General features: G+C 45.1%; 1 protein-coding gene across 1 annotated transcript; it reads left to right on the forward strand.

Annotated features, from left to right (window-relative positions):
- Positions 1-365: 365 nt before the first annotated feature.
- On the forward strand, positions 366-14208 carry LOC124593872 (myosin light chain kinase, smooth muscle-like). The gene is made up of 2 exons (XM_047132218.1): positions 366-385; positions 12711-14208. Exons 1-2 carry the CDS (start codon positions 366-368, stop codon positions 14206-14208), a joined length of 1518 nt encoding a protein of 505 aa, XP_046988174.1.
- The last annotated feature ends 2683 nt before the right edge of the window (positions 14209-16891 follow it).

Raw genomic sequence — 16891 nt, forward strand, 5'->3', positions numbered from 1 at the left:
CCTCCTTTTTTACGTAAATTTAATTCTCTGTTCCATGCGGAACTAATAATATGCCTTAACGTATAACTCAGAACTTACCAAGCATGAGAAATACGTACTTCTAACCAAGTGAAACAACACCGTGGGAGTTATCACTGGCTCTCAACACACATTTTGTAAACCACGTTTCGTCAGTTATGCTGGTTTTCATCAAGGATATACATATTTATTACTTCAAAATATTGTAACGGCTCCATGTAAGCCGCTACATGGCTCGACCCCACAACTAAAGACACATGAGTGCCCTTTAGACACTCAGGGAAGAGTCTGATGATAATTAGTAAGATAGGGTTATTCAAATATAGACGATCATTTTAATATTAGATATGGTAATTGTCTGCAAAGTGTGAGTGCGAACGTATGATGAGGTATGCGTGAGACGTCGGCTGTGGGTCTGCTATAGGCATAGTGGAAGTGCAGCCAACCTCTAATCTAGTAGAGCGCGACGGCACTGGACCAGAGAGGCATAAGCTCCACGCGCGTCATTAGCGCTCGTTAGGTTGGCAAATAATCGTGTGCGGTATCTCTGAGTCCTCGCGGCCACGATGTGTGGACCCGGACGAGGGAGACCGTATCGGGGTTGTTGCTGGGAAGACCTGGGTGAGTAAGCACGCTCTGCTCTATCGCTCCGATAGTTAGCGAAGATTCAGAATTCCATGTTCACTTTGAACTTGGAAGCAGCTTCCCTGCTGAGGAAAGCCACTATGGTATTTCCTAGAATCATCTCTGTTAGGAGAGATAGGGAGATGATTTCTTTTGCCAAGTAATTTCATGGGAATTGTGTTCACTGCACTTGGGAGTGAACAGGCGCTCATTGCCGAGTAATACTCAGAATTGCTCAATTTGCATTTCAGTGTGAGTGTGAAGTATATATGCAAAGTGTATGTTGTTTAAATGTGTTTATTGACTCCTGATTGTGGAGAGATTGGTAACACGTGGTCCGCAGACCCCGTGCATTTCTTGGTGACAAGCTTCAGCTCGACGTAATCACATTTCGTGATCGAGCTGGATCTTCTACGTAAATTCACGCGTTTGATTTAATTGTTCCTTCATAATATCCAGTAAAACTCGCGGAGTTAGTTAAACGTGAAGACGGGACTTTCCCGAATTAAAGTAACAGTTGGAACCATGTGCTCTCTCCCAATGTTGTCCCACTTGGTGTATGGGAACCTTCCTCTTTTATCTGTTAGATAAAATGAATAGAGTGAATGTTACTGTGTGTGTGTGTGTGTGTGTGTGTGTGTGTGTGTGTGTGTGTGTGTGTGTGGGGGGGGGGGGGGGGGGGGGGGGCTAAATGATGATAGAAATGTGCAGGCGGCAGTCATTGTCGATTCACGGCACATGTTAGCCGGATGTTTAAGTTTACTTAGATATGATACTATTTGTATCACGCCAACATTCCCTGATAAGTGAGAGGGAATATTTGAGATGGTAATGTTTATTGAATAAATGTGATTGTGTTGTTATATAAATATGTTACAGTGACTTCTCCCAGCCACACCATATTCCCTTATTTCACAGAATATTTGGTATGCGTATTTCAGTTAATCACCTGTCTATGTCCCACTCATGGGCATATTTCATTTAATAAACTCTGTAAGGTGGTATTAAAACTTCATTATAATAATATTCTAATTCTAACTTTAGTTTGAGTATTGATGCTTGTTGCTGCAAATGGCCACCGGCGTCTTCTATAGTACAGGTGCCATTTATAAAATTGAGGCGGCCTGCCGAGGGTGCGGAAAGCAAGTATCATGCAATATTGGTTAACTTTCCGTTTTAGTTGTCATGTGAGACACTCTGAGAAATAGCTGAAACATTTTCTGTCAAGGTTTTGGTATTATCGGCAGGAGATATTCTTCCGAACCAGTCACAGATTGTTCTTTTTGATGACAGGATAGCGGTAAAGCCATTTGATTTGTCGTCGACACAGATCAGATTGCTAATGATTACAAACCTTAAAAAATGTTATTGAGTTTGAAAATCATAAATGTACAATAAAATTATCTAAACCTTTGAAACGGCTGAATAGGTCACTGGAAAGATTTTAGCAAATGGTTCAAATGGCTCTGAGCACTATGGAACTTCTGAGGTCATCAGTCCCCTAGACCTCAGAACTACTTAAACCTAACTAACCTAAGGACATCACACACATCCATGCCTAAGGCAGGATTCGAACCTGCGAGAGTAGCGGTCGCGCGGTTCCAGACTGAAGCGCCTAGAACCGCTCGGCCACTCTGGCCGGCAAGATTTTATCACTTTGTGGTCAGTAATTCTTATTGATTGACGCGCTTCGAGCTTAACTCATCAGAATATCTGTCAAAAGATGACAAAAGTCACAAGGTATAGAGTAATAAAGACACAGGCAAACCTTTGAACGTACCTAAGAAGCCAAGGAGGAGGGTCGAATTCTTCACACACAGTACGGTGTCATGCGTAATCTAATTACTCCAGACTGCAGTTGAGGTTAAATGCATTACAAGGTAGCAAGGTAACAGGAATGACCTCCAGATAGTGTTACTACACGAGTAAAGCGGCGCTTCGAGTGACAAATGGAGGACTGACGAAACTAGTGTGCTAATCGCTATGAAATGTCAATGATAACTATACTGAGTTCATTATCAGAACAAACCTGATGTAAATGTTACACCACGTTCCACGTTCGCTGGAATTTCACTGGGCTTCGTTTCACGTAGAGCGGAAGCCAAGCTGTGTCTCGTACAGTCGAGTACCATTGTAAGGTCACGCTTTATGCTACGCGTTACGCGCATGAGTCGTAGCACCGGAAAACCACCCTACCGCCGCACTTAACTTTTGACAGCACTGTTCAGCGAGCTGGTCCAACTAACCTGCAGTGATGTGGGAAGTTGAAATTAAGACGTAAAAGTGACAAGCAGAGAAACAAAGTTTTGATTTTCATTTTCAAGGAGAGTGAAATAATGTTCGGCAAAACTCCAGCAATACCGCACGCTTCTTAGGGGACCAGACGTGCTTCTTAACATGAAATATTCTCAGCTAGCATAGGAAATTTCATCTATTTTAAAATTACAATCCTAACTTAAACACAGGGTAATTTTTCTGAGTGATCTGTGTGTGACGCAAAAGCGTATTGCAGGGATTTTACCGTATAGATTAATACTGAAGCCACTGAACGTGTTATTCACAGTCAGTTGTCTGGCAATCTCTGAACTCTCGTATTTGAACCCGAGAAATACTTTTCAGTACTGGAACTGCCATCTACGACGTTGATAACGAGCCGATCAACAACAGAATCCCCGAAGCCACCCAAGCGCCACATTTTGTCTCCCCTTTCGACGTGGGCTACGATTTTGTACCTTGCCAGCGTTCGGCCGTGACGTGACAAAGCTTCTTCCATTAGCTTCAGTATGTCTGGCAGCTAAAATGTCTTCTGTCGAACAGCAAATCCCTTAACTTGGTTCCAGGTCAGTTCTGTTTGGTTCATATTGCAGTGGTACACTGGCAGTTGCGACGTGCAGCGTTTGCATGGTGTGTTCGATGCTGTGAAAATTTTATTTCATGCTTCTACAACGTTTATCACTGGCCTGAATGGGACCAAATATGCGGTATAAAGCAATGGAAATAGTACAAATGAAGAGTAATTGATTTTTCATTTTTGTTGTAAGAAATTACCGGCATTTTCTTTATTTAAATAATCTTAAATAATCTTTTTATAAATTTCGTTAATTAAGAATTCTGCTATGAAAACTGGAATTTTGTATGCATTAATTAGAAACGAAAAGACGAGCATTTTTCGTAAAAATGAGTAGATGTGTAAATTAACCAACATTTGATGAATTTTACATTTGTGAGATGTAGGTATTCCACACTGAACGAAAAAAGATAAAGACTAACGTGAGATTGGAACCACTGACTCATGGACTGTACCAGGTTACCTTAGTACGTCGCTACAGATTCAGTTGTGCATCCCATAAGAAAAAATAAAAGAAAACCGCTTTAACCGCACTAAATGCAGTTTCTCGGAAAACTTCCAAGTCGATTTCTGTAAACTTGTGAAAAAACATTCAAAACAACCTGTCTCTGCCACGTTTTAACGTCGTTACAGGCGCGTGTTTCACTTTGTAGCAGTTAGCAACGTCAGCCACTTTCACACTACCTATTAACAGCGCGACAATCAGAACATCCCCACAGAAACTGCTACTGTACACGAATTTTTAAATAAAAATTACATAGCTGAGGTGCCATTAAGAAAAACTTTGTGGCTGTTAGTACATTAGAGTATTTTTAAGTTTCATTAACAGTCACATAGTAATAAGATATCTACACTGAAGCGCCAAAGAAACTGGTATAGTCATGCGTATTTAAGTACAGAGACATGTAAACAGGTAGAATACGGCCCTACATTCGGCAACAAGTGTGTGGCGCAGTTGTTAGATCTGTTACTGCTCCTACAATGGCAAGTTATCAAGATTTAAAGGAGTTTGAACGTAGTATTACACTCGGCGTACGAGCGATGGGGCACAGCATCTCCGAGGTAGCGATGAAGTGGCGACTTTCCCATACGATCATTTCATGAGTGCACCGTGAATATCAGGAATCAAGTAAAACATCGAATCTCCGGCAGAGCTGCGGCTGGGAAAAGACCCTACAAGAACGGGACCAACGACAACTGAAGAGAATCGTTCAACGTGACAAGTGTAGACCTTCCGGAAATTGCTGCAGAATTCAATGCTGGACCATAAATGTCAGCGTGCGAATCATTCAACGAAAGATCATCGATATGGGCTTTCGGAGCAGAAGACTCACTCATGTACCCTCGATGACTGCACGACACAAAGTTCTACGCCTCGCCTGGATCCGTCAACACCGACTTTGCACTGTTGATGACTGGAAACCTGTTGCCTAGTTGAACGAGTCTCGTTTAAAATTGTATCGAGCGGATGGACATGTACGGGTATGGAGACAACCCGTAGTAGAATCCATGGAGCCTGCTTGTAAATAGGGGACTGTACAAGCTGGTGGAGGCTCTGTAATGGTGTGGAGCGTGTGCAGTTTGAGTCATAGGGGACCCCTGATACGTCTAGATACGAATATGACTGGTGACACCTACTTGAGCATCCTGCTTGATCCGCCTGCATCCATTCATGTTCATTGTGCATTCCGACGGACTTGAGCAATTCCAGCAGGACAATGCGACACCCGACACGTCCAAAATTGCTACAGGATGGCTTCAGGAACACTTCTGAGTTTAAACACATCCGCTGGCCACTAAACTCCGCAGGCATGAACGTTACTGAGCATATCTGGGATGGCTGGCAACGTGCTGTTCAGAAGAGATTTCCACGCCCTCTTACTCTTTCGGATTTATGGGCAGCCCTGCAGGATTCATAGTGTCAGTTCCCTCCGGAACTACTTCAGGCATTAGTCGCGTCCATGCCACGTCGTGTTGCGGCACTTCTGCGTGCTCGCGGGGGCCTTACACAATATTAGGGAGGTGTGCGAGTTTCTTTGGCTCTTCAGTTAATACATAAGTAGGACCTACTTTCAAGTGCGTAACGCCAGTGTACATGAGCTACGGCTACTGGACGATCATCGCGTTTGTGTTTGTTTACACCTGGTTTATTCTTATGATAAAATATTGACACGTTTCCGAAGGTGTACTTCTTGCATCCTTCGATAGCACAAATTTGTGCACTAGCATTCCGTGTGATGAGTCTCTTGAGCTTATATGTAGGTACCTCTTGCTATTTAGAAAACTGAATTCGGATGAGGCTTTTGTTTTGCTCGAGTTAATACGCCTCTCCCTATCTTGACTATTTCAATTTTCATGCTATGATATACCATCAAAATGGTTTGGCCATACGAAGCAGTATTTCAGGTACGATTGCAAACATTAACGAGCACGAGGAAAAAAATTTCAGTTCTCTTACTGATATAAAAAGTAACTTGTTTATAGCAGATATGTTGTGCAACATTTTAGTGCTTTATAGGTTTAATGAAGAAAATGACGAACTTTTCTCTCGCTCTCAAACGTATGCACGATAAAATCAAACTTTTTGTGGAAATGGAAGAACAAGGATGCTTAAATTTTTTGAATTTGCAGATAACCAGGCAAGGTTGAAGTCTGCCCAGCTACCACTGGTATTGCTATCGATATGGAATCTTGTTACCCCCGTTCATAAGCAAGCACACATTTGCTCTATGTTCAGCAGACTCGCTAAACTGCATCTTAGCTGAGACGCTGTCAAACGAAGATCGATATAGTTCAGGCTGGACTAGTTAATGGTTACGATGAAGAAAACCATCCGTGCAATGGGCAGAAAAATATCGAACAGACAGCGGTACCAAGCCTGCCTACCTACCTGTATTATTTTGGTCCCTGCTGTAATACAATATGTTACGTCTCTAAGAATGCTAATGTGAAAATAGGTTTTCACACATGTGACCAACTGTTCGCTCTTACGTCGTTACCACGACGGTACGCCAGATAAATTTAAAGAATCTGGGGTGTATAAAATTCATTGTGACTCGTACAGTAGTGTGTACATAAGACCAATATTTACATCTAGATCTAGATAAATACTCCAATTCTGGAAGAGGTTTTATAGATCCACCTTCAAGCTACTTCTCTAACGTTCCTCTCCCGAACGGCGCGCGGGAGAAACGATCGCTTTCCGTGCGAGCTTCTTTTATTATTATGATAATTCCTCCCTATGTAAGTGGGCGCCAACAAAATATTTTCACATTCTGAAGAGAAAATTTTCGTGATAAGGTCCAACCGTAGCGGAAAACGCATTTGTTTTATTGACTGCCACCGCAAATATCACAGGATATACGTGGCACTCTCCCCCCCTGTTTGGCGATAGCACAAAAGGAGCTGCCCTTCTTTCATATTTTTCGATGTCATCGGTCAGTCTCACTTGATGCGAATCCCACACCACACAGCAATACTCCAGAATAAGGCGGATAAGCGTGGTGTGAGCAGTCTCTCTAGTAGATGTGTTACATTTTCTAAGCGTTCCGCCAATAAATCGCTGTCTTTGACTAGCTTTTCTCATATTATCTACATGACAGTACCAACTTAAGGTATTTGTAATCCCTAGGTATTTAGTTGAATTTGTGTGTGTGTGTGTGTGTGTGTGTGTGTGTGTGTGTGTGTGTGTGTGTGTGTGTGTGTGTGTGTGTGTGGTGGCCTTCAGTCCTGAGACTGGTTTGATGCAGCTCTCCATGCTACTCTATCCTGTGCAAGCTTCTTCATCTCCCAGTACCTACAGCAACCTACATCCTCTGAATCTGCTTAGTGTATTCATCTCTTGGTCTCCCTCTACGATTTTTACCCTCCAAGCTGCCCTCCAATGCTAAATTTGTGATCCCTTGATGCCTCAAAACATGTCCTATCAACCGATCCCTTCTTCTAGTCAAGTTGTGCCACAAACTTCTCTTCTCCCCAATCCTATTCAATACCTCCTCATTAGTTACGTGATCTACCCACCTTATCTGCAGCATTCTTCTGTAGCACCACATTTCGAAAGCTTCTAGTCTCTTCTTGTCCAAACTGGTTATCGTCCATGTTTCACTTCCATACATGGCTACACTCCATACAAATACTTTCAGAAACGACTTCCTGACACTTAAATCTATACTCAATGTTAACAAATTTCTCTTCTTCAGAAACGATTTCCTTGCCACTGCCAGTCTACATTCTATATCCTCTCTACTTCGACCATCAGTTATTTTACTCCCTAAATAGCAAAACTCCTTTACTACTTTAAGTGTCTCATTTCCTAATCTAATCCCCTCAGCATCACCCGATTTAATTTGACTACATTCCATTATCCTCGTTTTGCTTTTGTTGATGTTCATCTTATATCCTCCTTTCAAGACACTGTCCATTCCGTTCAACTGCTCTTCGAAGTCCTTTGCTGTCTCTGACAGAATTACAATGTCATCGGCGAACCTCAAAGTTTTTACTTCTTCTCCATGAATTTTAATACCTACTCCGAATTTTTCTTTTGTTTCCTTTACTGCTTGCTCAATATACAGATTGAATAACATCGGGGAGAGGCTACAACCCTGTCTCACTCCTTTCCCAACCACAGCTTCCCTTTCTTGTCCCTCGACTCTTATAACTGCCATCTGGTTTCTGTACAAATTGTAAATAGCCTTTCGCTCCCTGTATATTACCCCTGCCACCTTCAGAATTTGAAAGACAGTATTCCAGTTAACGTTGTCAATAGCTTTCCCTAAGTCTACAAATGCTAGAAATGTAGGTTTGCCTTTTCTTAATCTTTCTTCTAAGATAAGTCGTAAGGTTAGTATTGCCTCACGTGTTCCAACATTTCTACGGAATCCAAACTGATCTTCCCCGAGGTCCGCTTCTACCAGTTTTTCCATTCGTCTGTAAAGAATTCGCGTTAGTATTTTGCAGCTGTGACTTATTAAACTGATAGTTCGGTAATTTTCACATCTGTCAACACCTGCTTTCTTTGGGATTGGAATTATTATATTCTTCTTGAAGTCTGTGGGTATTTCGCCTGTCTCATACATCTTGCTCGCCAGATGGTAGAGTTTTGTCATGACTGGCTCTCCCAAGGCCGTCAGTAGTTCTAATGGAATGTTGTCTACTCCTGGGGCCTTGTTTCGACTCAGGTCTTTCAGTGCTCTGTCAAACTCTTCACGCAGTATCATATCTACCATTTCATCTTCATCTACATCCTCTTCCATTTCCATAATATTGTCCTCAAGTACATCGCCCTTGCATAAACCCTCTATATACTCCTTCCACCTTTCTGCCTTCCCTTCTTTGCTTAGAACTGGGTTGCCATCTGAGCTCGTGATATTCATACAAGTGGTTCTCTTCTCTCCAAAGGTCTCTTTAATTTTCCTGTAGGCAGTATCTATCTTACCCCTAGTGAGACAAGCCTCTACATCCTTACATTTGTCCTCTAGCCATCCCTGCTTAGCCATTTTGCACTTCCTGTCGATCTCATTTTTGAGACGCTTGTATTCCTTTTTGCCTGCTTCATTTACTGCCTTTTTATACTTTCTCCTTTCATCAATTAAATTCAATAATTCTTCTGTTACCCAAGGATTTCTATTAGCCCTCGTCTTTTTACCTACTTGATCGTCTGCTGCCTTCACTACTTCATCCCTCAGAGCTACCCATTCTTCTTCCACTGTATTTCTTTCCCCCATTCCTGTCAATTGTTCCCTTATGCTCTCCCTGAAACTCTGTACAACCTCTGGTTCTTTCAGTTTATCCAGGTCCCATCTCCTTAAATTCCCGCCTTTTTGCAGTTTCTTCAGTTTCAATCTGCAGTTCATAACCAATAGATTGTGGTCAGAATCCACATCTGCCCCAGGAAATGTCTTACAATTTAAAACCTGGTTCTTAAATCTCTGTCTTAGCATTATGTAATCTATCTGATACCTTTTAGTATTTCCAGGATTCTTCCAGGTACACAACCTTCTTTCACGATTCTTGAACCAAGTGTTAGCTATAATTAAGTTATGCTCTGTGCAAAATTCTACATGGCGGCTTCCTCTTTCATTTCTTCCCCCCAATCCATATTCACCTACAATGTTTCCATCTCTCCCTTTTCCTACGGACGAATTCCAGTCACCTATGACTATTCAATTTTCGTCTCCCTTCACTATCTGAATAATTTCTTTTATCTCGTCATACATTTCATCAATTTCTTCATCTGCAGAGCTAGTTGGCATATAAACTTGTACTACTGTAGTAGGCAGGGGCTTTGTGTCTATTTTGGCTACAATAATGCATTCACTATGCTGTTTGTAGTAGCTAACCCGCACTCCTATTTTGTTATTCATTATTAAACCCACTCCTGCATTACCCCTATTTGATTTTGTATTTATAACCCTGTCATCACCAGACCAAAAGTCTTGTCCCTCCCGCCACCGAACTTCACTAATTCCCACTATATCTAACTTTAACCTATCCATTTCCCTTTTTTAATTTTCTAACCTACGTGCCCGATTAAGGGATCTGACATTCCACGCTCCGATCCGTAGAATGCCAGTTTTCTTCCTCCTGGTAACGACGTCCTCTTGAGTAGTCCCCGCCCGGAGATCCGAATGGGGGACTATTTTACCTCCGGAATATTTTACCCAAGAGGACGCCATCATTTAATCATACAGTAAAGCTGCATGTCCTCGGGAGAAATTACGGCTGTAGTTTCCCCTTGCTTTCAGCCGTTCGCAGTACCAGCACAGCAAGGCCGTTTTGGTTAATGTTACAAGGCCAGATCAGTCAATCATCCAGACTGTTGCCCCTGCAACTATTGAAAAGGCTGCTGCCCCTCGTCAGGAACCACATGTTTGTTTGGCTTCTCAGCAGATATCCCTCCGTTGTGGTTGCACCTACGGTACGGCCATCTGTATCGCTGAGGCACGCAAGCCTCCCCACCAACGGCAAGGTCCATGGTTCATGGGGGGTAGTTGAATTTACAGCCTTAAAAATTTGTGTGATTATCGAGGAACTGAAATTTTGATTTTGCGGATTCCTTTTAGCATTCGTGAGGACAACTTCACGCTTTTCGTCAATGAAAGTCAATGGCTGGTTCTTGCACCATACAGGGATCTTGTGTAAATCATTTTACATTTGTTTTGATCGTCTGATGACTTTGCAGGCCGATAAATGACAGGATCATCTGCAGACAATCTACGAGGGCTGCCAGGATTGTCTCCTAAATCGTTGATGTAGATCAGGAACAGCAGAGCGCCTGCAACACTTCCTTGGGGAGTGCCAGATATTGCTTTTGTTTTACTCGATGTACGAACTGTGACATTTCTGACAGGAAATCACGAACCCATGCACGCAATTGAGATGATACTCCATGGGCACGCAATTTGATTAGAAGTCGCTGCTGAGAAACACTGCCAAAACCTTCCAGAAATTTAAAAATATGGAATCAGTTTGACATTCCCTGTCGTTAGCACTCATTACTTCATGTTTATGAAGAGCTAGTTGTGTTTCACAAGAACGATATATCCTGTATTCATGTTGGCTATTTGTCAAAGTATTTTCTTCGCGGTGATTCATAACGTTCGAGCACAGTAAATGCTCCAAAATCCTAAAGCAAATCAACGTTAGGGTCTGTAATTTAGCGCATTACCACTGTTTCCTTTCTTGAGTATTTGTGTTACTTATGTAACTTTCCATATTTAGGAACAGATTTTTTAACGAGCAACCAGTTCTATATGTTTGCTAAGTATGGAGCTATTGTGTCAGCGTACCCTGAAAAAAAAAATAAAAAATAAAACCTGACATACACAACATGAACCGGAAACCTTGCCTTAGGTGTTTCAAGCTGCTTCACTACGCCGAGGGTATCCACCAAGTTACTCATGTTGGCAGTTCTTGATTCAAATTCTGGAATATTTACTTCGTCGTCTTTTGTGGAGGAATTTTGGAAACCCGTGTTTAATAACTGCTTTAGTGGCACTCATCAGTAACACCGTTGTTCGACATAAAAGCTTTCTGGATGTGGTACCGCGTCCTAATGTATAAAACTACTGCTGCTGGAGAAAAACCAACGTTTCGGCCACGGTTGCAACGGCCTCCTCCTGGGTCTACTGGTGCGTTCCAACTATGCAGTGTCCTTTATACTTTGTTGTTACTGTTCACTGTGCATGCCATTACGTCATGATTTTAAAAAGATAGTTCGTTTCATTGGTCACTTAAGGAAGAAGGGGAGCTTACTTTATTTTAATAGGTTGTTGCTGTGGAGGGAGAACGTAGCCTCTGTTGTCTATTGGCTCTTGCGTTATGTGCCGTGACTGGTGGCCACCGTCGAATGAGAAGTTGGCTGCTGTTTACTAAATGCTGGACACCGGCCGCGCAGCTGCTGTTACTCGCCAGTAGTGCTCGTGCCTTGTGTTAACAGTGCGGTCTGTTGGGCTCTGATTGCTGGCAGCCAAGAAGGAGCAAGCCTCAGTCCATCCTCCCTATTCATGTTATTAGGGTGTTTAAGTATTTCGATAGCCCCTCCGATTTTGCGTTTCGTCGTAATCAGTTGCTTGGCCAACACAGGCTTCGCTGAATTTTATCTGTTTTCTGCAGTCTTGCTGATATTCTGAGACTGCAGTTTTATTGTCTTATCTGCATCCTTAGGGAGCATGTCACACCAGACATATACGAACTGGTTGAGTTGTGCCTGACTTCAACATACTTCAAATGCCAAGGAAATACTATGAGCAGACAGATGGCGTAGCAATGGGTCTCCCCTATCTCCACTGGCAGCCGACATGTTCATGGAAGCCTTTGAAGCAACGGTCCTTGTTTCAGCTCCTTTACACCCATGTTGCTGGTTCAGATATGTGGATGACATGTTCACTATGTGGCCTCATGTTGAAACAGAGCTACACATGTGTCATGAATATTTGACAACTTGCATGGGAAGATACAGTTCACACTCGAAATAGAGATGAATTGTACAAATCAATTTCAAGACTTGGAAGTATACAGGACAAAGGAGAGCACACTGGGGCACAGAGCATATCTCAAGCCCACACATACAGACAGACAGACAGGTACCTGCATGCCCAATCCTACCATCACCCAGCACGGAACAACTCTGTCATCCTTCCCTTAGCAATATGTGCTCAGAGCCGAAGTGATGCTCAAAACATAGCACCCGAGCTTAAAAGGCTATGCACAACATTTCTAGCCAATGGATACAGCCTTGTCAAGGAACGAAAGCCGAGCCGAGCGAGAAAGCCGAGCCGAGCGAGAAAGCCGAGCCGAGCGAGAAAGCCGAGCCGAGCGAGAAAGCCGAGCCGAGCGAGAAAGCCGAGCCGAGCGAGAAAGCCGAGCCGAGCGAGAAAGCCGAGCCGAGCGAGAAAGCCGAGCCGAGCGAGAAAGCCGAGCCGAGCGAGAAAGCCGAGCCGAGCGAGAAAGCCGAGCCGAGCGAGAAAGCCGAGCCGAGCGAGAAAGCCGAGCCGAGCGAGAAAGCCGAGCCGAGCGAGAAAGCCGAGCCGAGCGAGAAAGCCGAGCCGAGCGAGAAAGCCGAGCCGAGCGAGAAAGCCGAGCCGAGCGAGAAAGCCGAGCCGAGCGAGAAAGCCGAGCCGAGCGAGAAAGCCGAGCCGAGCGAGAAAGCCGAGCCGAGCGAGAACGCCGAGCCGAGCGAGAACGCCGAGCCGAGCGAGAACGCCGAGCCGAGCGAGAACGCCGAGCCGAGCGAGAACGCCGAGCCGAGCGAGAACGCCGAGCCGAGCGAGAACGCCGAGCCGAGCGAGAACGCCGAGCCGAGCGAGAACGCCGAGCCGAGCGAGAACGCCGAGCCGAGCGAGAACGCCGAGCCGAGCGAGAACGCCGAGCCGAGCGAGAACGCCGAGCCGAGCGAGAACGCCGAGCCGAGCGAGAACGCCGAGCCGAGCGAGAACGCCGAGCCGAGCGAGAACGCCGAGCCGAGCGAGAACGCCGAGCCGAGCGAGAACGCCGAGCCGAGCGAGAACGCCGAGCCGAGCGAGAACGCCGAGCCGAGCGAGAACGCCGAGCCGAGCGAGAACGCCGAGCCGAGCGAGAACGCCGAGCCGAGCGAGAACGCCGAGCCGAGCGAGAACGCCGAGCCGAGCGAGAACGCCGAGCCGAGCGAGAACGCCGAGCCGAGCGAGAACGCCGAGCCGAGCGAGAACGCCGAGCCGAGCGAGAACGCCGAGCCGAGCGAGAACGCCGAGCCGAGCGAGAACGCCGAGCCGAGCGAGAACGCCGAGCCGAGCGAGAACGCCGAGCCGAGCGAGAACGCCGAGCCGAGCGAGAACGCCGAGCCGAGCGAGAACGCCGAGCCGAGCGAGAACACCGAGCCGAGCGAGAACGCCGAGCCGAGCGAGAAAGCCGAGCCGAGCGAGAAAGCCGAGCCGAGCGAGAAAGCCGAGCCGAGCGAGAAAGCCGAGCCGAGCGAGAAAGCCGAGCCGAGCGAGAAAGCCGAGCCGAGCGAGAAAGCCGAGCCGAGCGAGAAAGCCGAGCCGAGCGAGAAAGCCGAGCCGAGCGAGAAAGCCGAGCCGAGCGAGAAAGCCGAGCCGAGCGAGAAAGCCGAGCCGAGCGAGAAAGCCGAGCCGAGCGAGAAAGCCGAGCAAGAAAGCCGAGCTTGTTTCATCGTACCTCCATTTGTCAGTGGTAACGCCACTTCACTCGTGCTCATGCTTTTTGGACGTCATTACTGTTAACACACTACCCTGTAATGCAGGTGTGTGCAAGGTATTATGCGAATGTGGAGAGGCATACATCAGCGAGACTGGCAGGCCAATAGCAACGCGCATTCAGCAACATGAGCTCTATATTCGTCTAGGGCAACAACAAAACTACAGTGGCAGAACGTGAGCAGGACTTTGGAAAAGTAATAAAATTCAGAGAAGCCTGTGTGCTGGCCAAGCAGCCGTTATGACGAAACGCAAAATCGGAGGGGCTATCGAAATACTTAAACACCGTAATAACATGAATAGGGAGGATGAACTGAGGCTTGCTCCTTCTTGGCTGCCAGCAATCAGTGCCCAACAGACCACACTGTCAACACGAGGCACGAGCACTACCGGGAAGTAACTGCCGCCGCGCGGCCGACGTCCAGCATTTGATGAAAAGCAGACAACTTCTCATTCGACGGTGACCAATCATGGCACATAACGCAAGAGCCAATAGACAACAACCTATTAAAATGAAGTTTCCTCTCCTCCTTCCTTAAGTGACCAACGAAATGAACTATCTTTTTAAAATTATGTCGTAATTTGCATGCGAAGTGAACAGCAACAACAAAGTACAACGGACACTGCATAGCTAAAACGCACCAGTAGACCCAGAAGAAAGCCGCTGCAACCGTGGCCGAAACGTTGGTTTTTCTCCAGCAGCAGTAGTTTTATACATTATGACGCGGTACACACCCAGAAAACTTACGTCGACTGACTCTGGCCGCGGAAGCGTACGCAATTATATTAACACCGTTGTTGTTGCTCAGTGAAAGCATTGTGTCTTTCCGCTGGCGAACTTTTTGTACTACAACAAACTCTTGGGGTTTTCCTGTCAGACTTCGAGGCAGTTTCGTTGTGAAAACTATTAACAGCAAGTCACACTGAAGTTCATGCTAAACTTCGAGCTTCAGTAAAAATTCGGCAGTCTGGGGGTTTTGCTTTTTTCCATTTGGCATGCCTTTTTCGTTGCTTCCGCAACCGTGTTCTCACGTATTTTGTGTACCATGGAGCATTAGTACCACTTATTAATTTATTTGGTATATATCTCAATTGCCGTCGAAACTGTTAGAGTTTAAGCCACATCTGGTCTACGCTTAGGTAGACTGGGAGGAATGGAGATGTCTCTTAGGAAGGTGTTAACAGAATTTTTTTGCTTTTTAAATAGATGTATTTTGAGTTTATTTTAGGTAAGTTTGGATTTCACAGTATTCAGTCTAGCTACATCAACCTTGTTGACACTAATCGTTATCAGTCAGGATGCTCTCTATTTGTTTACGATTATTGGTTGCTGAAAGGTGAAGTATGTTTTCGCAACAGATTACACTTTAAATGTGCTCCTGAACCAAGTGTTCAAAATAATTGCCTGAGAAGGCTCTCATTACAATCTGAACGACGGTTTATGTGTACCACCGACTTTAGACGTGTATTTTTGCCAGCACATAGATAGGTTGAATTTCCAACCAACGATAAGTGTGATTGGGATATCCTATTTGAAATGAAGCGTTCGGAGGGTGTATCGTCTGAGTCAGTGGGTGTATCGTCTGAGTCAGTGGGTCGGAAAAGGAACAAATTGTTAATGTATTTCGGTTGTTAAGTATAGCCTCTACTCATACTAACTCACAGGAACTATCTGCTTCAATTTCACTTCAAGGTAAACTACTACTAACAGTAACTAACAGTAATAAACACACCACCACCACCACCACCACCACCACCACCACCACCACCCTTTCTGAACACGGTTAGTCTTTGTAGAAAGTTCGGTTGAACTTTTTTCCGGCCTTAGCCAGCTTTCCGTACCCATAACGATTTTGGATTCAGTACTTCCTGCTAGCGTTTGGAGCTCTGGTTCTTTTACGGCACAGCTACGATGGATCACAACTGTAATACTGATTGTTGTGTCTACCCTCATCCATGTTCGTCGTGCACTCTTTGAAATTGAAGCCCTTTCTGCACTTCCCCGAGACACACTGACTTAAAAAAACCGCCCAGTCCTCTTCACACAGCTCCTGGTATCCGTGTAGCCGCTTCCTGTGTGTAGTGGACTCCTGACCTACTTAACAGAACCCATCAACCCACCATGCCATAGAGCAAGTCGAGGTATCTGCAACCTACACGGTCGCAGAACCATACATAGCCTCTGATTTGGACCCTCCACTCCGCTCTGTACCAAAGGAATACAGTCCGTTTTGTAGACGATGCTACAGATGGTGAGTTCCGCCTTAATCTCGCAAGCAAGAGTGGCAGTCTTTACTACTTCAGCTAGCCGCCCGAAACCAGAGAGAATCTCTTCCGATCCAAAGCAACACACTTCGTTACTATCTAGGTGGGCAACCACCTGCAGCTGCCTGCACCCTGTGCTCTTCATTGCGTCCAGAAGCACCCGTTACACATCTGGAATGGTTCCTCCCGGTGTGCGTACAGAGCGCATAATGGATTCCTGCCTCCCTTGCAGCCACATACCTAAGAGGACCCATTACGCACCTAACGTTGGAGCTCCCAACTACCAGCAATCCCACCGTTTGCGACTAGATATAGGTAACAATCACAGAAACAGTAGTGCTCTTGCTGTCATCTGAAAAATGAAGGCCATCCTACCTCCTACAAAAATTGGCACGAAAATATTGCGTGTTGAACGTAAAGGACGAGAACACTATATTCGTGAGGT

Source organism: Schistocerca americana, chromosome 2 (assembly GCF_021461395.2).
Source record: "Schistocerca americana isolate TAMUIC-IGC-003095 chromosome 2, iqSchAmer2.1, whole genome shotgun sequence".
Classification (NCBI taxonomy): Eukaryota; Metazoa; Arthropoda; class Insecta; order Orthoptera; family Acrididae; genus Schistocerca; species Schistocerca americana.